General features: G+C 41.6%; 1 protein-coding gene across 1 annotated transcript in view; it reads left to right on the top strand.

Moving 5' to 3' along the window:
* Positions 1-13,522, top strand: part of CACNG2 (calcium voltage-gated channel auxiliary subunit gamma 2) — a 466,563-nt gene extending 453,041 nt beyond the window's left edge. Inside the window, exons 3-4 of the mRNA XM_033933937.1 lie at positions 10,582-10,722; positions 12,987-13,522. Coding sequence (XP_033789828.1) covers positions 10,582-10,722; positions 12,987-13,522 — 677 coding nt within the window. The remainder of the gene's footprint in view (positions 1-10,581; positions 10,723-12,986) is intronic.
* Positions 13,523-23,176: the final 9,654 nt, after the last annotated feature.

The raw sequence follows: 23,176 nt of genomic DNA, 5'->3' as shown, positions 1-23,176 counted from the left end.
TAGAAGTAGTGGAGCTTTGAATTGTAGGACTTTAAATGTGATGAGCACCTGTTTATAAGTTATTCTATAGTTGATAGGGAGCCAATGCGCGTTCTTTAATAACGGTACGACGTGATCAAATTTTCTTTTACCTGTGATCATTTTTATTGCGGTATTTTGTATTATTTGTAATCTTCTAATTTCCTTTTGTGTGATGCCTTTATAAAGTGAGTTGCAATAGTCCAATTTTGAAATTATTAATGAATGAATTAAAGTGTTCAGTGAAGGAGCATCCCAAAAATTGGCTAGGGATCACCTATGAAAACAACTTTTGACAACGGAATTAATTTGGTCATGATAGTTTAGTTTATTGTTTAAGAAAACTCCAAGAATTTTTATCTTGTCAGCGGACTCAATTGAAAAATTATTGATACAAATTGATGGTGGACTCCTGAGTTCTTTCCATGGAAAAGACAGTTTTTGTTTTTGTTAGGTTCAGTGATAACATATTATCTTGAAGCCATTGCTTTATTTTGGAAAGCTTTTGGTTGATGTTAAATATCTCCTCGTCTGATTCAGAATTAATTGGATGACGGATTTGAAAATCATCGGCATAGGCGAAGACTGAAAGCCCGATGGATTGACATAAAGTCAGCAGAGGAGCAGTAAAATATTGAATAAGAGAGGAGATAGAATTCCTTGAGGGATTCCGTGGTTATTAATAGAGGTTTTTGAGATGAAATTATTGAATCTAACCTTAGAAGTTCTTTCAGAGAAGTATGATTTGAACCATGCCAGAATTGAATCACTTATGCCAATTGACTAGCCTTTTTAATAAAAGATGATGATCAATCGTGTTGAATGTGGCCGACAAATCCAGCAAAATAAGAATGGCAGATTGGTGGTGATCTAGGTACTAAAGAACTGATGAAGTCAGGTCAATCAGAGAGTGTTTGGTGGAATGATTATGGCGGAAGCCTGTCTGGTTCAGATGAAGAACTCTGGTTGTTTTGACGAATTCGTAAAGTTGATTGAACATGACCTTGTCTGTTAATTTGGCAAGGAAAGGGGTCTGTAATTTGAGCAATCGCTATGGTTACTTTTTGAATCTTTTAGAATGGGGTAAATAAATTATTCTTTCCATGACTTTGGATGTGATCCAGAAGTAAGATTATGTGAAATAATTATTTGGATGAATGGATCAAAGGAGAAGAAGCGTTTCAAAATCGAAGGAGGAATTATCTCAGCATTGTTATCTTAGGTGTTAAGGCTTTTTAATACATGTTCGAGTTCTCTAATTGATGGGATGGAGAAATTGGCACATTTTGAAAGTGGCATGGAGCTATTCAATTCTGTTACTCCCAAACAAATACGATCTAAACTATCCTAAAAATAGGAGCTCAATTCGGTTTATATAATCAGATCACAAATTAAGATCCATTAACATTAATTGGTAATAGAGAAAGCAGTCTTGCCACGATTGGAGGAGAATAGTTAAGCTCCGGAACGCGTTGCCAGAAGATGTGGTAAGAGTGGATAGCGTATCTGATTTTAAGAAAGGTTTGGACAAGTTCCTGGAGGAAAAGGCCATAGTCTGTTATTGAGAAAGACACGAGGGAAGCCATTGCTTACTTTGTATCAGTAGCATGGAATATTGCTACACCTTGGGTTTGGCCAGGTACTAGTGACCTGGATTGGCTACCGTGAGAACGGGCTACTGGGCTTGATGAACTATTGGTCTGACCTAGTAAGGCTATTCTTATCTTCTTAAATAGTTGTTTGGATAAAAATCAATTTGGCTTTAGGGAAGCTCACAGTGTTGAGTGGTATCTACTGTTGATGTGCTTCGTTTGGGCATAGATCTAATCTAATCTAATCTAAACCTTAAGTTTATATACCGCATCATCTCCACAGGGAAAATGTTTTGGCTTTGCTTCATTAGATATTTCCTCTGCTTTTGACTCATTAAATTTGGATCCTCTGTTAAATAGATTAAAGAGAATGGATGTAGCAGGTACTGTGCTCCAACAGTTTAGATCATATTGGGGGGGGGGGGGAGTTCTGTATGTATGCATAGTGGAGAGAAAGTTTCATGGACATTGTCAGCTACAAGGGGTATTCCACAGGGGTCAGCCCTGTCGGCAATGTTGTTTAATAAATTCATGTAAACTGATCTGAGCTCCCCTGAGAGAATGGTATAGAAAATTGAATAAATAAATAAATAAATATCTAGCCACATTAGGAAAATTGTTAGAGGACTCGGGATTTCTTTTTCTGTCCCTGCCCCATTCCTGCAAGCTCTGTCCTCATCTGCACAAGCCTCAAACACTTTAAAATCATGTGTTCGAGGCTTGTGCAGTTAAGGCAGAGCTTACATGAATGGGGCATGGACAGGGATAATGACAAAACTCGCAGGGACGGGACAGGGAAATTGAGTTCCTGCGGGGATGGGGATAAATTTGTCCTGGTGTTATTCTCTAGTCGGGAGTACACTTTCGCCTATATGCTGATGATGTGCAATTTTTTTTTCACTAACAACATGGGGTGGAGAGTTGGTTTCAAAGTTGAATTATTATATGAGACAGATCAGATTATGGATGAGTATGAATGAACTTGTGCTGAATGTGGCAAAAGAGTTCATGATAGGAGGAAATGTGTTTGAACATCTGTGGCCAGACAGTGTATGTTTGAATGATCATCAGATTTCTGTGAAGAAATAATTTTATTAAGTGTTACTTTGGATGAAAAATTGACAAGTGGTGATTGGGGTGAATGCCATATCATTGCAACAGTGTTTTTTGATCATTTATTTTTTGTTCACTTTTCAAACGAAGGGGCACTCAATCAGTTAAGTTCTTATGGAAGAAAATTTAGAGGAGTAACATGATGTGAACTAGTAGTGATAGTAAAGCTGGTTTCTGGCATTGATTTGCCAACTGAAAGGACTGCGTAGCACTATTATTCACTAGCTCCTCATATGCTGTACTGTATATAACAATTTTTTCAAAATTTGTTTAACATTTTTATTTTGTATTTTATTTATAATAGCTTCAAACAATTAGGCCATATTTTGACCTTTCTTCCTGTAAGCTATTGGTACAGTCACTTATTCTAAGCACTTTAGATTACTGTAACATCCTTTATTTGTCAATCTGTAAGAAAAACATCAAGAGGTTGCAAGTTATTCAAAATACCGCTGTTCATTTGATATTCAGTCTGAAAAAATTCGATCACGTGATAAAATATTACCAAAAATTGCACTGGCTGCCATTAAAGTGAGAATATTGTTTAAGCTTGGTTGTATATGTTTTAAGTTTTTACATGGTCTTTTACCTAGCTATTTTCTTGACCACTTTGAATTTGTTAATAGAAAACGCCCAACACGGGGTTCGCAGATATTTGACTTTCCATCTATTAAGGAATGTGTTTACAAACGATTCAAGCTTTCAGGAGTGAAGGCAGTGTTGGACAGACTTATTTTTCAATGTCAAAGTGTTGTATTTCTTGGGTTTTCTGAAGAAGCAATCATGAAATGCGTCAGAACCCAGAATGTGTAACATAGTAAAATAATAGATGACGGCAGATAAAGACCTGAATAGTCCATCCAGTCTGCCCAACCTGATTCAATTTAATTTTAAAAATTTTTTTTCTTCTTAGCTGTTTCTGGGCAAGAATCCAAAGTTCTAGCTGGTACTGTGCTTGGGTTCCAACTGCTGAGGTCTCGTCAAAGCTCACTCCAGCCCATCTACACCCTCCCAGCCTTTGAAGCCCTCCCCAGCCCATCCTCAACCAAAAGGCCATATACAGACACATACCATGCAAATCTGCCCAATACTGGCCTTAGTTCATCCTCTGTGTTAATCCCATGCTTCTTTGAACTCCGTCACCGTTTTCCTCTCCACCACCTCTCTCGGGAGCACATTCCAGATTCCAGGCATCCACCACCCTCTCCGTAAAGTAGAATTTCCTAAAACTGCTCTTGAATCTACCACCCCTCAACCTCAAATTATGTCCTCTGGTTTTACCATTTTTCTTTCTTTGGAAAAGATTTTATTCTACGTTAATACCTTTCAAGTATTTGAACGTCTGAATCATATCTCCCCTGTCCTCCATTCTTCTAGGGTATACATATTCAGGGCTTCCAGTCTCTCCTCATACGTCTTCTGGCGCAAACCTCCTATCATTTTCATCGCCCTCCTCTGGACCACTTCAAGTCTTCTTATGCACTTCGCCAGATACGGTCTCCAAAACTGAACACAATATTCCAAGTGGGGCCTCACCAACGACCTGTACAGGGGTATCAACGCCTTCTTCCTTCTACTGGCTACGCCTCTCTTTATACAGCCCAGAATCCTTCTGGCAGCAGCCACTGCCTTGTCATACTGTTTTTTCGCCTTTAATCTTCGGACACTATCATCCCAAGGTCCCTCTCCCCATCCATGCATATCAGCCTTTCACCTCCCAGCATATACGGTTCCTTCCGATTATTAATCCCCAAATGCATTACTCTGCATTTCATTGCATTGAATTTTAGTTGTCAGATATTAGACCATTCCTCTAACTTTTGCAGATCCTTTTTCATATTTTCCACTCCCTCTTCGGTGTCTACTCTGTTACAAATCTTGGTATCATCAGCAAAAAGGCAAGTCTTTCCTTCTAACCCTTCCGCAATGTCACTCACAAACATATTGAACAGGATCAGCCCCAGCACCATACCCTGAGGGACTCCACTACTCACATTTCCTTCTTCCGAGTGACTTCCATTAACCACCACCCTCTGGCGTCTGTCCAACAGCCAGTTTCTAACCCAGTTCACCACTTTGGGTCCTAACTTCAGCTCTTCAAGTTTGTTCAAGAGCCTCCTATGAGGAACCGTATCAAAGGCTTTGCTGAAATCTAAGTAAATTGCATCTAGCATATGTCCTCGATCCAGCTCTCTGGTCACCCAATCAAAAAATTCAATCAGGTTCGTTTGGCACGATTTACCTTTTGTAAAGCCATATACACTTTCAACTATCACAGATAAGTTGTGTGTTCAGTCTTTTGTGTGAATTCACCCTTTGAAAGTATCTATATTTTCTTAATCAGTGCAATGATTAGAGGACAAAATACAGACGTTCACATGCTTGGGCTTGTCCTGTGGTCTGAAATAGTGATCTCTGAGCACTGAAGAAATAAATACTAATAGTGTTATTTACATACTATAAACATGGCGTATTAGCCACTTCTTGGGTTTTTTCCTATATGTTATTTTCAGCAACATTTGATTTAGTATCATTCCTCCTAATCTCCACTCTACAGAGTCTTGTTTTTTGTGTCTTGCTTCCTCCCTGGTTTCTGCATTATGGTAGTACAGCACAATCTACCTTTTCATTGACGGGTCTGGTCATATGGAATTCCTTAACAGGCTATATGCGAGTATGCAGTAAAGTTATAATACTTAAGAAATTGTTAAAACCCTACTTTTGTATGCAAGCATTCTGCTAAAGGGATTATTTATTTATTTATTTATTTAAAATATTTTTTAGCCTGCATATCCACCAATTCTAAGCGGGTAACAATATAGACTGTTAGACTGTGGCCCAGACAAGGTAGCTTTCAGTGACTGGTTGGTCATATGGATGCTATACCAGGTCATATTTGAGTGTGTAGTATTGTCATGATGTTTACAAAATTGGTAAAAACCTTTTTTTTTTTTTTTTTGTGCAAGCATTCTGCTAAAGGGGTTACACTGTGGTCCAGATAATGCTGTTAACATACTGAGGGAAAAGTTATTGGCTACTTTCACTGAATTATGTAGTCTGTTGAAGATTGTATTTGGATTATTTGTTAATGTGATTGTGAATGTCTTTTATTATGAACCACCTAGTTATTAGGTGGGTAATAAATATATGAAATAAATAAATATAGGATATCTGCCCAAACCCGATTCCTTGGTTGGAACAGGTTCTACAGCTTAAATATCCAGGAGCCATTTCGGACCCTGAATGCTTTCTCTGGCCTTCCAGCTGGAGAGTCCACAAATAAATCCAGCAGAGGATCATAGAATTCCAGCTTGTAGCCTTTACGAATGATGTCCAATACCTATTGGTCTAAGCCTCCTAGTAAGCTGACAACTTCTTTCCTATCTGCGGAAGTTCGGCTACTGGCCTGGCATCATTGAGGCTTCTTGGAGACTGCTGCAGTGTGAGAACCTGATGGCTGAGCTTACCTGGAATTTCAAAATTTCTGTCAAGAACCCTGAAATGATCTCTGAGTACTGATGAAACCATCAAGAACCACGAAAAGCACCACAACCTGTCTCCCCAGGCACGTGGTCTACTGTCTGGCAAAGACTTAGGGCAATGATCTGCCACACCGGCCATAAGATCATCCAGCTCCTTGTCAAAGAGCATGCAGTCCTTGCTCAAGATAGCCTTGGAAGCAGAATCTCCCACCCAATATCTAATCCAGAGCATTCTTAGGGAAGAAATAGAATAAAGCAGAGTCTTTGCTCATGACCCCCACAGCTTCTCATGCATCTTCAGGGAAAGGGGGAAGCAGCAAGTAACCGATAAAATCCTCAGGACTGACACGGATGCCACACAGCTTGTGCTCAAGCTCTGGTAACAACCAGGAGTGAGCTTTGCTACCAGGGGAATGGTCCCCGAGCCACCAAAAATGTTAGTGCAGGTTGACTAGGTAGGTGCCCTAAAAAAAAAAAAAGGGATGCCCTCCCAGCTGCAGACCTCTGACAGTGAGAGTCTGTGTCTTCACCCAGGCAGAGCTGCCCCAGGGAACCTGGGGAACTCTGTAGCACTGATAAGCCTCTGAAAATGAGACAACCCCCTCCCAAAAAAAAAAAAATAATAATAATAATAAACTGAGCAGAACAGATCAGAAAGACACCTTGAACTTACATGTAGAAGAAGATGCTGAGGAGCACAGCACAGTGCAGAAATAGGGGAAGCAGAGCCAAAAAATATAGATGATGTCTTCTACATAAACTCACAAGTAAGGGAAAATAACCCACTCATATGACTTTTGCATTAGAAATGCATTCACCTATTTATAGAATAATGCCGAAGAGTTTTCTGTGAAATTTGCAAAGGAGCATAATAAAAGGAGGGTGACCTGTCAAAAGCACACAGGACATTGGCACGCCAACAATCCCGCCCTGACATTTGCGAGCAGGACATATGTGCACCACCACTTCCGCAGGTTTCAGGCCTTTCCATTTGTGCTCTGAGGGGGACCCCCCCTCCCCCCACTATCCAATACACTGAAAACTCCCGAAGAGCAAAAACAGGAAGGAGAACGGGAGTTTTCAGTGTACTGGGGGTTCCGCCCAAACACACATGCCCCAACAGGAGTGCGAGGAGTTGTAAGTGTAGTGGGGGGTTACACACACACCCTCAGAACGCAAACGGAAAGGCCTCAAACCGGTGCGCATTTGTCCTGTGTGCAAATTTGGGGGCTGGATTGTTGGCACACCAATGTCCTGTGCGCTTTCAACGGTGTACCTGATAGGAGGGACTTGGGCAGTTCAGGGGTATTCCCTTAAGATACTCAAAATGTTATTGAATAATGCACTAAACTTACATGCTGGAATTTATACCTGGTTTCAGTTGGTGTAAATCCTCACGCCCAAAATTGAGCACGGATCCTGGTGTTACATATTGTTTTATAAAGGATGCCTAGCCAAGAACGCCCTTTATAGTATACATTTAGCACCAATTATTTTTTGGCACCTAATATTGAATGCCATTTACTAAATCTAGCTCTAAGGCCCAGATTATATAAATGACGCTTAAAGTTAGGTGCCTAAATCGGTGCGCCTAGCTGATCTAGGCACAATGGCATAGTAAGGGGGGGGGGGGTGTACCATAACAAGCACCGTCTTGGTGAGGGTGCTGGCATCTCTCCACCTTTCCGCTCCTTCCCAACTCTCCCCTGCTGCACTCACACCTTCACTTCCTCGCCCTGTACCTCTAGCTCTTCTCCGGCACGAGCAGCAGCTCCAACCTGCTGCTTTCACTGGCTTCAGCCCTCCCTCTGACATCACTTCCTGGTCATGGGACTAGGAGGTAGAGAATGACACAGGGACAAATTTTTCCCCGTCCCTGCGGGATCTCATTTTCCCATCCCGGCAAGTTCTTTTCCTGTCTCTGCCCCATTCCTGCAAACTTCATCCTCATCTGCACAAGCCTCAAACACTGTAATATCATAAGTGTTCGAGGCTTGTGCGGTTAAGGCAGAGCTTACAGGAATGGGGCAGGGACAAGGACAGCAACAAAACTCACGGGGACAGGATGGGGAAACTGGGTTCCTGCGCTGACGGGACAAATTTGTCTCCGTGTCATTCTCTACCAGGAAATGGCATCAGAGAGAGAGCCGAGATTGACTCTGGTGTGGGGAGTAAGTTGGATATCTGCTGCTTGCGCCTGTTGAAGTTAAAGAGGTACGGGGAAAAGGAAGAGGCAAGAGTACTGGGGGGGGGAGGTAAGGAGCAGGGGGCACTTAACTAAATTAATTAAAAAGCTTAATTATTACCGATATTTGGCAATTAACTTGTTACTGATGTTAATTGTACTTAATTGGATGGTAGGCGCCTACCACTTTGAGGTAAGCATCTAGTCCAAGGTACCTACCATATATTGGGCAGATCATAGGCGTGTTTTACATGTAGGCACCTTTTTTGGACTTAGGCATCAGTATTTAAGCCAAGAAAACACTGGCATAAATATGGTGCGCCTAAGGTTAGGATGCCTCTCAATGCCTAAGACTGCTGTCAGCCTAGCTATCGCTACCATTCAGCATTTTCAGTTGGCATTACTTATGTCAGCGAAGGCCTATGGGAAATTATATCAATCTGACTCTGGCATGGGAATGCAGATAGACCCTGAGGGCAGGGAAACTGTTTTAAGTATCCCGGATATGTTTTAAGTAGCCCTGATTGAATCATGACTAGCTAAAAGGTGTTAATGTCTGATTAAGAGGGTGCTTAGGACAATGGGTCCAGGTGCACAGATCAAGCAGATAGCCTGCTTGAATGGAACAAAGAAGCCAGAGACTAATCCCATCTTCCATGCTTGCAAGTATCACACCCTCCTTTATCCATTAAATTAACCATTGTTTCAAACAGTTTACAAATTCTAAACAGAAAGATACTGGGACATACAATATTTTCTCTATTCAGAATAAGATTCCAAGGTATAAAAGCCTCCTCTCTGCAACACACATCTATCTCTTTCTATCTAGCTATCTCTTGGCTCTGGGCTTGGCACTCTGGTTCTCTCTTGAGCTCTCTCCCTCTCTCTGTCTATCCTTCCCTTTATCTATGGAACATGAAGCTTAGACCATCCCCCTTTTTCTCTCTCTCTGGCTCTTCCTAGAACTGCAAGCTTCTATGTCTCTCTTTGTTTCTGGACTATGTAAGGCAGGGAAACTGCTTTGCTCTCTCTTTAATTGTAATGCTTAATTGTAATGCTCATTTCAAAGAATAAAAATAAAAAAAATATGGGAGATGTCAGCCTAGCTATCGCTACAATTCAGCATTTTCAGTTGGCATTACTTATGTCAGCGAAGGCCTATGGGAAATTATATCAATCTGACTCTGGCATGGGAATGCAGATAGACCCTGAGGGCAGGGAAACTGTTTCAAGTATCCCTGATTGAATCATGACTAGCTAAAAGGTGTTAATGCCTGATTAAGAGGGTGCTTAGGACAGTGCACAGATCAAGCAGATAGCCTGCTTGAATGGGACAAAGAAGCCAGAGACTAATCCCATCTTCCATGCTTGCAAGTATCACACCCTCCTTTATCCATTAAATTAACCATTGTTTCAAACGGTTTACAAATTCTAAACAGAAAGATACTGGGACATACAATATTTTCTATATTCAGAATAAAATTCCAAGGTATAAAAGCCTCCTCTCTGCTCTATCAACCTATCTATCTATCTCTGGGCTCTCTGGTTCTTTCCTTCTTTCTCTCTCTCTGGCTCTCCCTAGAACTGCAAGCTTCTATGTCTCTCTTTGTCTCTGAACTATGTAAGGCAGGGAAATTGCTTTGCTCTCTACTTAATTGTAATGCTTCATTGTAATGCTTATAAATATTGCTTTCCTGTAAGACTATTTCTATAATATATTCTTTATGCAACCACCTATGACTGTGCCTATTATTTGATTCTACTTCCTGGTGAAACTTCAGTGAAGGAACTGAATCTGGGACCAGCGTTTGTCAGTACGCCTTTCACTTAACCCCTACCACCATACATTGGGGGGGCCACTAGCAAAACTGACAACTGCATTAGGTGCAACTAGGCGCAGTTCTATAAAGCGTACTTAACTTTTATAAAATTGTCTAACTGCCACACTACAAGGCACCTAAGTTGTAGGCACCATTTATAGAATCAGGTTCTAAGTGCCTAACACATTTTAGTAACAAAACCTCTGTTGTTTTCCCTTATGTTAGGCCGCCCCTAAACTCTCTTCTTTTTTTGTTGGAAACAGGATATCAAATGTCCCAGTATGGCGATGCTTATGTTCTTATGTTCTGTACAAACATGTGAATGTAGACTGATTTCTTCTCCTCCATCTCACCCTCTATCTCTCTTGCAGGGGCTGTAAGAGCATCTAGTATCTTCCCTATCCTCAGCGTGATCCTGCTATTTATGGGTGGACTCTGCATCGCGGCCAGTGAATTCTACAAAACGCGACACAACATCATTCTTAGTGCTGGCATCTTCTTCGTCTCTGCAGGTAAAAGAAAGGGAAGAGTTAGTTTTGTTTGGCAGGAGTTTCTCTAGAAGTGGAGGCTGGAGATAGAGAAGGGACTCCAAGATGCCCAAGGTTGGAGAAAAGTTAGTCAGGGAAGATGGGCACTGAGCAGGTACCCCAGAATCATAGCTTTTCTGGATCTAGAACATGAACTGTTCAGGGGAAGAGGTGGAGAAAGCTGCCCAGAAAGTATGAATAAGGCACAGGTAAAGTGGGGGATAGATTGTATGGCATGGCTTTATTTGGGGTGACTACCTCTTAAAACCTCACTAAATAATTTATTGAGAATAGACCCTCAGAGATGCCACCACTATACTCAAAAGTGGTCAAGTTCTCAGGGACTAACAAACCAATATGTTTCACCCGAAGGGTTTCTTCAAGGCTATTATACCTCTATTTAGCTTTTCACCCATATATCGACCACCAGTTACTAGGTGGTGGATACATGGCGTGTTAGTCCCTGAGAACTTGACCACTGGCTTGTTAGTCCCTGAGAACTTGACTACTAATACAAAGGTAAGTATTTAAACATCTTATGAACTTTTATAATAGATTTAATTATTGGTTAGATACATTCAAAATAAGACCTGGTGAAGACTTGATGCATAAAGCCAGACACTATGAAACTTTTGAGTATAGTGATGGCATCTCTGAGGGTCTATTCTCAATAAATTATTTAGTGAGAGTTTAAGAGGTAGTCATAATTGGACTATCCTCCTACGAGATGAATTATTGAATTGCTCTACCATTATCAATGGCCATAAGATCTATGGTGCTGCTGGTGTATTTATTTGGGGTGAAACAGCCTGGAACACAGTTCTACCACTTTGTTTTAGACTCCAGAGCCAGTGCAACAGGAGTGTTTGTTCTACTCCAAACCCTTCCTTCCAAGCAGCTCGTTGGAAAGGTAGTTTTATTATTATATTCTTAATATACCACCTTTCTTTGGTACAACCAAATTCAGGGAATGGGATGAGAGAGAACAAGTCCAGCTTAATCATTGGACCAGGTGAGGCTTTGGACCAGGGCAGCAAAATACCCAGCCTCTGACCTCACCAGGACTTCAGATGAAGCCTTTTCTTCCCCTCCCTTTTCAGTCTCTTCCCTTCTCTATTCATGCCCACCCCATCCCCATAGGTCTGCCACTGCTCCCTCATCTCTCTTACTCCCCGTTATCCTTTAAGCTTACATCAGTCAGCAGCAGCTGAAGCAAGATAGGTTGCCTTTCCCAGTCCCTGGATCTTCCCTCAACTGCATCCTACCTCCGCTGTCATGTTGCTGTTGATACCACTAGTGACTAACATAAATATTACAGACCACAGGGGAGTGAGAGAGATGAGGGAGTAGCGTTAGACCTGTGGGGAGAAGAGGGGGAGAGAGAAGGAGAGAGACTGAACTGGGAGGGAGGGAATGCCACCAAAGCAAGTTGGCTCAGGGTGCCACTATCCCCTTGAGCTGACCCCGAGAGTAAAGCAGACAGAGCTGAGAAGGACCATTCTGCTCCTTAATCCAAACCCTCTTCTCCTGTCGAGTATAAGGAATATGTTCTTATATGTCGTCGCTGTGTATGAAAGAAATTGTTTATGCTCTTTTAAAAAATGATAGTGCATACCTAGTACTGGGCATGCCCTCTCCTCCACAGTTCCATTTTCTTTTTTGTCTATATATTAAGCCCTGTTACATGGTTATGATCATATTTAGAAGGAGGAAGGATATGCTGTCTAGTAGTGTGCTGGTGAGCTTGAGTACATGGAACATATCTTATGCTTTGAAATGCTAGAGCTGATATCAATAAAGATGCCACTCTGTTGACATGCAAAAGAAGGGAAGAAGGGATTAGAGGAGAGGAAGAAAGTTACCTAATTTCCATTCAGAATAGAGTTTAGCAGTCCTTATTATCTGCCATTTAAATGCAATTCACCAGCACAATTCTGGTTCAGTTTTGATTTCTTAACTGTTAACTGACTGATTTCAATACTTTTCATGTAAAGAAAAGCAGGACCACAATACCAGAATGCACTGGGCTGGATGTTAAGCAAACATGAAATCAGTAACCTGAGATCGAGTGGTAGAATTTGAATTGTCTGTGTGTGTTTATATGTGTGACTCTCACACACACATATAAACATAAATACAGTGTATATATATATATATATATATATAATATATATATATTACTAAACCACTTTTAATGTGTTGTTGTTTTTTTTGTTTCATCCCCCTTCTTCACCCTCCTTGCCCTCCAGGTTTGAGTAATATTATTGGCATCATCGTGTACATATCGGCCAATGCTGGGGATCCTTCAAAGAGCGACTCCAAAAAGAACAGCTATTCCTATGGCTGGTCTTTCTACTTTGGAGCCCTGTCCTTCATTATTGCAGAGATGGTAGGAGTACTGGCAGTCCACATGTTTATCGACAGGCACAAACAGCTTCGTGCCAGTGCCCGCACCACGGACTACCTCCAGTCCTCTGCCATCACCCGCATCCCCAGCTACCGCTACCGCTACCAGAGACGCAGTCGCTCCAGCTCCCGATCCACTGAGCCCTCACACTCCAGGGATGCCTCACCCGTTGGGATCAAAGGGTTCAACACGCTTCCTTCAACAGAGATATCGATGTACACACTGACCAGGGACCCCCTGAAGGTAGCCACCACCCCCACAGCCACCTACAATTCCGACAGGGATAACAGTTTCCTTCAGGTGCACAACTGTATTCAGAAAGATAACAAGGACTCTCTTCACACCAACACAGCCAACCGTCGAACAACTCCAGTATGAGCAGAGAATTAAAAAATACAAAACAAAACAAACAAACAAAAAAAAACAACCCATCAATGAGACAACAAAAAAGAAATAAAAAAAAAAGAAAGGAACCTTCTAAATGCAAACTAAGGATATGAAGAAAACATCAAAGAACAAATGAAAAACAAAAAAAAAAAACAGAAAAATCATAAAAAGAAAGATAAAAAATTGAAAATAAATTAAATGGAAAAATGCATGAATTCCCATGTACCATTATTTTAAGAATACATTTAATAAAAACAAAATCAAAAGGGAACCAAGAAAAAAAGGGATGGGTATTTTTTTTTTTCAATTTTAACTGAAATGAAAGCTCATTAACCTCTGTAGATTGGAAAAGGATAATGGTTACAAATGCTGCAAAGAGTTTGAAAAAGAATGGATTGTTTATTTTTGTTTGAATTTTTTTATTTTTTATTTTTTTAAAGTTATAAATAAATGTAAATATATAGTGTATTACTTGCAAGATGAGATAGTACTCTTTCTTTCTTATTTTTTCCAGCTTCAAACTGTGAAAACAAACAACAATTAAAAAAAAAAAACCAACAACAATTAGCAGGGAAAGTTGTAAAAACCGGGGAGGGAGAAAAAAAACACCAAAAAACAGGGCTTGACAGAGACAAAGCAAAAATGATTTGTAATTGTAGTTGTACAAGCGAAAAATTGTTTTCTTATATTGGGGTGGGGAATGCTGCTGCTGTGATGCATAACAGACAGAGAACAAATATATATACATAAATATATATTTACACACATATACTCACATGCCCCCTCTTTTACTAAGGTGCGCTAGCCATTTTAGCGCACGCTAAATATTAACACGTGCTAAACGCTAATGCGTGCATAGAATATAATGAACGCATTAGCGTTTAGTGCAGGCTAAAACAGCTAATGCGCCTTAGTAAAAGGATCCCGTGCATACTCACACATTTTCAAATAAATTCACATATATATATACCATCATACTCATATTTATACACAGGTATGTTCACATACAACCACATAGGTATATACATTTATATATATATATATATATATAGATAGATAGATAGATAGATATAGATATATATGTATATATATATATATATATATGTCAAAAAAAGACATGAACACACGCATGAATGCCACCACCCACATATTCATTCACCGATACCCTACAGCTGCAAAAAAAAGCCTTTAATCATACCAATTACTAACAAAGGACCTTCAGCTCCCTCAGTGTAAGTAAACACTTGTAAATAACAAAGGGGCCCTTTTACTAAAGGCGATAAAATAAAGGCTTAGCATATTGTACTGCAGGCTTGTCTTGCAAGCTAAGCCCAGATGTTATGCTGCACTTTAGGACATTTTTTTTGGGGGGGGGGGATTTTTTCCATATTAGCGCAGGGACCCTGCAAACAACGCTGAAACATTACTTCCTCCTAATTCGGAGGCACTAAGGCCCTGATTCTATAAAAGGTGCCTACAGTTAGACGCCTAAATCAGCATGCCTGGTCGATCTTACATTTTTTTTTTAATTGGCTTAATCGGTACTGATAATTGAAAGCACCATCAAAAGCAATTAAAAAAGATTTTTTTTTTAATTAATTAGCCAGTAGGTGCCCAACTCAGTAGGCACCTTCCCCTTCAAGGTAGGCATCTAAACTAAGGCACCCATCGGCAAGTAGGCAAGATTAGGGACAGATTCGAGCAGTTTGGTTATGGAATGACTTAGGCACTGGTAGGCGCCTATCTTAGGCGCATTCATTTAGGCCAATAAAACCCTGGCCTAAAGGGCAGTGCACCTAAGGATTTAACGCTATGAATGCTTAGGTGTTACTAGGCTGGATTTTATAAATAGCATTGGATGCTATTTCTATAAATAGAAATATAGACGCTAGATTATATAAATAGAGTTAGACGCCATTTATAGAATCAGGGCCTAAGTGCTTTTGCATTAACTCTGTGTTGTCTAGTGTGCCCTAATCAGAATCGGCTAGCTGGATACCACAGGAATGCAATTCCCTGCCCATTGCATACCCTTTCAGAAAAAAAATTTCCCCTCAAAATCATAATACAGGGTTTATCATGCAGAAACAGGGAAAATATTGCAAAAGACTTTCATGTATTTATGCAGTACTCTGTTGTTGTTGTTTTAAGCAAAACCCATGTTGAAGGCTTAATGCTCTTTAGTAAAAGGTCTCTAAATTAGGTGAGAATTTCATAACACCTATGTGTGGTTCTTTGGATTTAAATGAATGGTGTTCTAGAGGTTGTGACTGAAAACCATTTCCCATGCAATCTTCGTTTGTGTTTTCATCTTTCACTGTGAGTGACGACAGGATGCAGCTGCAGTTGAGTCAGAAATTTAGATGGAGGGGGCAACAGAGGTGTAGATGCAGGGGAGAGGAGAAGGCTGGGAGGGAAGGCAAGAGAAGGAGAATAAAGAAAGGAGAAGTGAGTAGAAGGGAGCTGCGAAAGAGAAAAGAATTTGAAAGAGATGAAAGAAAATGAAAATAGAGAACAAGACAGAGGAAGATGAACTTTGAAATAGCCAAGAGAAATGAAGTAAATAGGTTCTTTTCTCTGATACGATAGGTGAACATCTGTCTGTTGTAGGTGAAATTATGGCTTGAATCCAGTTGTGAGAGAAAATTCAACAAACCAAATTTGGATAGGGCATGTGGTGAATGATTAGGGTCTCTTCCAGGGAAATGATGATTTTCTCACTAGTTCCAGCTGGGATCAGTTTCCTTGTGTCAGAGGGAGCCAAGCAAGTTATTCCTCTTTTCTGAGCTGCAACAAGGTTTAAAATTCCATCAGGAACCCAGTTTGTAGTTATCTGGGACAACCTGGCTCTTCCTTCCTAGGACCAGAAGCACTCACATTTTCAAATTCTAAACATGGTGCCTCAAGTTGGACATGCAAATGCATACCTAGTTATAGAATAGGGTCAGTTACTCGTGCAACATAATTAGCTAATTGGTGCTAAGTTGGGACTTAAATGGAGATGAGAACCAATAATTGATGCAAACAAGCACTAATTGACACTAATTAACAGTTGTGCATGTAACTGACTTATGCCCCTATTTGTAAACTAAGGGCCCGATATTCAGCCGCTGGGAGGCAGCCTGGATAACTCCCATGGTCTGCGCCGACCACAGATATTTAATGTTGAACCATTTCTGGTGACCAGCATTGAATATCTGGTGGGTTTTGGCCACTAAACAGTTAACCAGCACTGACTAGTTAAATTTAGAGTAGTCAAAGATAGGACTGCTATTTGCGAAGTCAAATATGGCCTACCAAACTTAGCAGCCCAACGCTGAAAATTACTGGTTAATTTTTAACCAATTTTCAGCAGAGATAACCAGTTATCGTGTGCTGAATATTTGCATTTAAACGGTTAAGTGCGATTTAACCAGTCAACGTTGGTTCTGGCCAGTTAAATTGTGCTGAATTTCGGCCAGTAAGCACCTAACTTATCTCACGTACAATTACAAAGACGGCATGGCCACGAGAGGGATATGGGCAGGTCAGATGTATTCCCAGGAATTAGGCACAATATTATACAATAACTGCATTTGTGTGCCCAACTACCATCATTTGGGAATGAGCATTTACATCAGCTTTTGGCTGGCAGATGTATGCATGCCCAAAATTCGGTGCAGAAAGTGCACCAAGCTATTATTCTGTAAAGAGTGCACTGCACAGAGCAGTAGCATAGCCAGGCAGTTGATTTAGGGTGGGCCCTAGAGCAAAGTAGGTAGGCCAAAAATTTCAACTCTGCCCCTCCCCCTCCACTAAATCAGACCCAAATTTAATTTCTGCTCCTTTCCAAGGTAAATGGCATGCCTGTGAGGGCAGGGATTCCCAAACCCCGCCAGCTGAAGTCTTCTTCCCTGCCAAAGACTTTACATGTTGGGCGGCCACTGGCACTGTCCTTGAGCTGCTGCTGTCATCCAGCAGCCTCCATGCACATCTGTTAAGTTTCACACAAGCATGAAAACTCAGCATGATGGAGAGAGTGGCCTGTGGCTAAGAACAATGGTGGCTCCGGGACAGTGCCAGCGGCTGCCCAACATGTAAACTCTTTCAGCAGGGAGGAAGTCTTGGCTAACAGGTCTGGGGAATCCCCACCAGCCACACTAAGGAGATTAAATTTTGGGCAGACCTAAATCCAAACTGGGGTGGAACATGGCTATGCCACTGGCGCAGAATGACCTTTATAGAATACTGTCAGCACAGATCACAATGGTGTGTAACTTTGGGCTCCATTTACTGAATCTACCCCATAGCGGAGACAGTGAAAAAGGTGACTTCTGTGATTGATGAATGGGATTGGCTCCATAGGATATATCCATGGCAACATTTGAAAGTTCTTATATGTAATGTCTTAATTGATCTGTGAAGCATGATGGAAAAGGAGGCAGTCTAGGAGGTAGACAGTGGAAATAATAATCATTTTGGTCAATAAAGAGAGTATTTTTGATTAGGAGGTATTGACAGGGTTACCATATGGCTCCAGAAAAAGGAGGATGGATTGAGACATCCGGGTTTTACTTTCATTGAAAGCAATGAGAGTAAAACCCAGATGTCTCAATCCATCCTCCTTTTTCCAAAGCTCGGTGACCCGAGGTATTGACTACTCTGGGGTTATGCAATCATCTGTAAACATTCCACTCATCTCCTTTCCCAGTCTCTTCCTCTCTGCCCAAGTCTATTTTAGATTACATAACAATCCATGATAAAGATGAGGAAGAGCTGAAAACACAAGCTAGGAATATTTTCTGTATATTCTAGTGCTCTTGCTGCTATCCTATTGTCCAAAGCTGGTTAGAGGCATGGCCTCAGGCATTATTGTTCATTCTGTGAGGCAAAATGTCAAAAAAAAAGTATGGATACAATAAGTATGCTTGTATGTGTCTGTATGCCTGCGTGCCTGTATGTATGAAAGGAGAGAAAGATGGGAAGCTTTTTTTCTGAGGGTTTTTTTGCTCATGTCAATGCTCAGATCAGTCCAAGAGAAACACAATCAATTTTTTTCTTTACTTTGTAATTTTTCAGACTGTTAAAAAAAAAAAGAAAAAAAAGAAAACTAAAAAAAAAAAAAAAAAAAAATTCCTGGTACATGAAATAAAGATTTTTTTTTATAAAATTTGGTGCTTGTTCAAGTGCAGTTATTTGGTTTATAGAATTGCTCAAATGATCCTAATAATGTTACCAATTCAGATATTCCTAAAAGAAAAAAAAAGCCGGTCGACATTCAAAATGATTTAACCGGCCAGAAACAGTTGCTTACCAGTTAAACTCCCCCCCCCCCCCTTCCCCTTTTTTTTTATCAAGCTGCGCTAGAGGTTTTTAGCATAGGCCAGTGAGGTAAGTGCTCTGACGCTTGTAGGAATTGTATGAGCATCGGAGCATTTAACGCACCGGCTCGCGCTAAAACCCTCTAGTACAGCTTTACAAAAGGGGCCCTAAATCTCTTGTTCAGGACCATCCGCTAATTTTCAGCAGCACTTAGCTGAAAATTAGCTATTTGGAGTCAGAACCTGGCCGGTTAAGTGCCAATATTCAGCACTTAACCGGCCAGTGTACCTCTTCAATGGGACCGCATAAAGCATAGTCCTATCTTTATGCAGCAACCCATGGCTGGTTAACTGCATATCAACTGGCTATGTTGTAGCTGGTGCTGCATAAAACGGATATTCAGTGCCAAAGCGCAGACATGACCCAGCATTGAATATCTGGGAATAACACTAGCAGCGTTCAGCAAAACATTCCCCACTGCTAGTACTACTATTATTTATTATTTCTATAGCATTACCTGACACAAGCAGCGTTGTACGCAAGTGTTGGTCCCTGCTTGAAAGAGCTTACAATCTAATTATGACAGACACACTGGACATAAATGGTGAAACTTATGTGCAGTTCAGGTAGGGAAATACAACGGAATGAAAACGTAGAGTGTCAGGGTCTACAGAGGGAATGACAGACAGAAATAGTGCTTTACTACTTGGTGGGGTTGGGACTTACACTTAGCTTTGTAAAAGTAGGCTTTTAGCCTGGATTTGAATACCGCGAGAGATTGTGCCCAACGTACTGAGTCAGGCAGGTTGTTCCAGGCATACGGCGCAGCAAGACAGAAGGGACAGAGTCGGGAGTTGGTTGTAAAGGAGAAGGGAACAGACAAGAGAGACTTACCTAAAGAATGGAGTTCCCGAGGCAGAGTGTAAGAAAAGATAAAGAGAGGAGAGACACTGAGGAGCTGCAGAGTGAATACACTTGTAGGTCAGTAAGAGGAGTTTGAACTGTTTGCAGAAGCAGACAGGGAGTCAATGAAGTGACTTGAGGAGGGGTAACTTGAGCATAACGACACTGGCAGAAAATTAGGCGCACAGCGGAATTCAGAAGGGGAAAGACTGCCAGCTGAATATCCAATAAGTGTATGCTGGGAGGAGTTCTGTATAATGATGCAGGTTAATTTGTAGAGCTTCTTTTGCTAAAGCTCATTAAGGGGCCCTTTTACTAAATTGTATTGATCAGCTAATACAGGGTTTACTACGTGGTAGACAGCAATGCAAACCCACACTACTATCTCCTGTGTTAAAAAGACAGCTGACCTGGTAAAAAAAAATCACACATTAGCTGCCTAACACATGATGGGTGGGATCTGGGTATGGCACAGGCGGGTCAAGATGTGGTAAGTTATGACAGCTAGTGAGTGGGTCTGTCATGATTGTCAATAGCACAACTAAAGTAACCATCACCTCAAGAGGACATGATAAATGGAGCTGCATTATTGGCAGTCTGACTGTGAAGCAAACTGGTACAAGAGTTGCAGCGGCATTAGGCAAACCCTTCCACATCTGTTACCCAATCCATCTCTTGATCCCTTCCATCACACTCTAAACCTCTCCCTCCTAAAGCAGCAGATCCATACACCTCAACCTCGATACTCTTAAGAAGCACTTCTGCAACCCAAAGACACCCATCAGTAGACTTTGCCCACAACAATCAAAGCTGCCCAACAGACAAACCCATGCCTACACGCCTTCTGCCATCAACCCCCATCCCTGCCTTAGACCACCCTCCCCCCACTACCAATCCCTTCCTGAGACTCACCAGGAGATCATCAGTGGTGATCAGTGTTCCCACACAGCAGTGATCCTAACCTGCTGCAGTCCAGGTCAGAGCCAGGAACCAACATGGCATCGACGTCCCCTAGTAGTAGACCTGCGATGCCGGTAGTACTGTGAGACTACCACTAGGGTTCATTGGTGCCAAGTTGGTTCCTAGCTCGAACCCAGGTGGCAACAGCGGAGGATCACTGCCACCTGTGACTACTGATTATCCCTAGGCGAGTCCTGGGAGAGGACTGAGAAATAGAATAAGTGTGGCAGGATTTGATGGCAGAAAGTATGTTTATCCTGCCAGGGTGAGGATTTGTCTGGGGGTTTCGATTGTTTTGGGGCGGGTCTATAGATTGGAGTCAGGGGTGGTGTGGGATTGCTTCTGATGGGTGTCGAGATATGGCGATGAGGAATGTGGACCAGCTGCTATGGGAGAGGTTGCGAGTACTGCTGTGCCAGACTTTTTTTTTACTTATTTGTGGAATGACCCAGCATTGTAGTTACATTGTAGTGGCTCTTGTGCTCTCTGCAACTACAGGCCCTGATGCAACACAGGCCCAATGCTCTAAATCGCTGTAGTGTAGATAAATTTTCCAATTTCAAAACGGCAAGCAATGCTCAAAGAAAATCACATGCACATGAGGTTTGCGGAGGTCCGCGGAAATCCCATCCAATTAGTCATTGGAGAAACCAACTGATACATGCACAGAATAGTTCATGGTAAGAGTAATAAATATGTGCATGCACCAGAAGGTGCTTTGACATAGCCATGCATGAGCCTTATTGCAGCACCTCATAGACACATGTGATAAATGTCCATCGATCCCATTGGAGGGAGGGAAAGGAGGGGGCAGAGAGCTACCTTCAAGCTAGCCATACAAATGTGAAAATACAAGATATGTATGCGCTTTTTTTTTCCTACAGTTTTGGCGAGACAGGGTGCCTTTACCCCGTTTTTTTTGTTTGTTTGTTTTTGAACTTTTAACAAACACGCATGAGACGTGCTTTCTAACAAATGCGTATCAGCGCTACCAGTACTTCCAGACCTGTTGTTAAATTTGGAGTGTTAAAGGCCAGTGCATCATCAGACAAAGTCTAGGCATTGTCTAGAGTGCTCATTGTAATATTGATGAGCTCATTTTAATACAGTTCAAAATGATTATCGGGAGCTGCTACAAAGCACAGAAAAGGTTAAAAATGCTGGGGCTGTTCTCCCTGGAGAAGAGGAGACTTAGAGGGGACATGATAGAAACCTTCAAAATCCTTAAGGGCATAGAGAGAGTAAATAAGGACAGATTCTTCAAACTGAGGGGAGCCACAAGCACTAGGGGTCACTCGGAGAAATTGAAAGGGGACAGGTTTAGAACAAATGCTAGAAAGTTCTTTTTTACGCAGAGGGTGGTGGACACATGGAACGCGCTTCCGGAGGAAGTGATAGGCCAGAACTCTGTACAGGGGTTCAAGAAGGGTTTGGATAGGTTCCTGGAGGATAAAGGGATAGAGGGGTACAGATAGAACTTGAGGTAGGTTATAAAAGTGGTCAGAAACCACTTCACAGGTCGCAGACCTGATGGGCCGCCGCGGGAGCGGACCGCTGGGCGAGATGGACCTCGGTCTGACCCAGTGGAGGCAACTTCTTATGTTCTTATGTCAATTTGTGCTTTGGCAGCTGAAATACTTCAATGCTAAACCGGTTTAAGGCACGGTAAGCTTAGAGCATTGGGACCTCAGTGGCATGCGCAGCAGTAGATGTCTGCCTTGTGCTGTAAATGCAGGGCAAATGCTGGACACACCCATTTATTGTCACATTCAATGTGCAGTAACTGCAAATCCTACCACATTTCAGTAAAAGGTCCCTAACAGCAGAAAGCAGTGTGTGTTACTTTCAAAGGCTACAACATAAGAATATAAGAATAGCCTTACTGGGTCAGACCAATGGTCCATCAAGTCCAGTTTCTCGTTCTCACAATGGCCAATCCAGGTCACTGGTACCTGGCCAAAACCCAAGGTGTAGCAATATTCCATAATAGCGATCTGGGGCAAGCAGTGGCTTCTCCCATGTCTTTCTCAATAACAGACTGGATTTTTCCTCCAAGAACTTGTCCAAACCTTCTTAAAACCAGCTATGCTATCCGCTCTTACTATAACCTCTGGCAATACGTTCCAGAGCTTAACTATTCTCTGAGTGAAAAAAATTTCCTCCTGTTGGTTTTAAAAGTATTTCCCTGTAACATCATCGAGTGTCCCCTAGTCTTTGTAATTTTTGACAGAGTGAAAAATCAATCCATTTGTACCCATTTTACTCCACTCAGGATTCTGTAGACTTCAATAATATCTTGCAAACTCAGTGTCTCGCAAACTCTCCGCAGGCGTAGCACACAAATCTGGTGGCCATGGCTGGACGGCATCAGGAAATACATGGATGTTGGCACGATGACATCATGCGCACACATGACATCATCACGTTGAGGTTCGTGCATGCGCAGAGGCCCTCCAGATAGGGTTCTGAGACACCAGTGGG

Source organism: Geotrypetes seraphini, chromosome 2 (assembly GCF_902459505.1).
Source record: "Geotrypetes seraphini chromosome 2, aGeoSer1.1, whole genome shotgun sequence".
Lineage (NCBI taxonomy): Eukaryota > Metazoa > Chordata > Amphibia > Gymnophiona > Dermophiidae > Geotrypetes > Geotrypetes seraphini.
The sequence above is the reverse complement of the archived record's forward strand: the minus strand, read 5'-3'. Positions and strand labels throughout refer to the sequence as shown.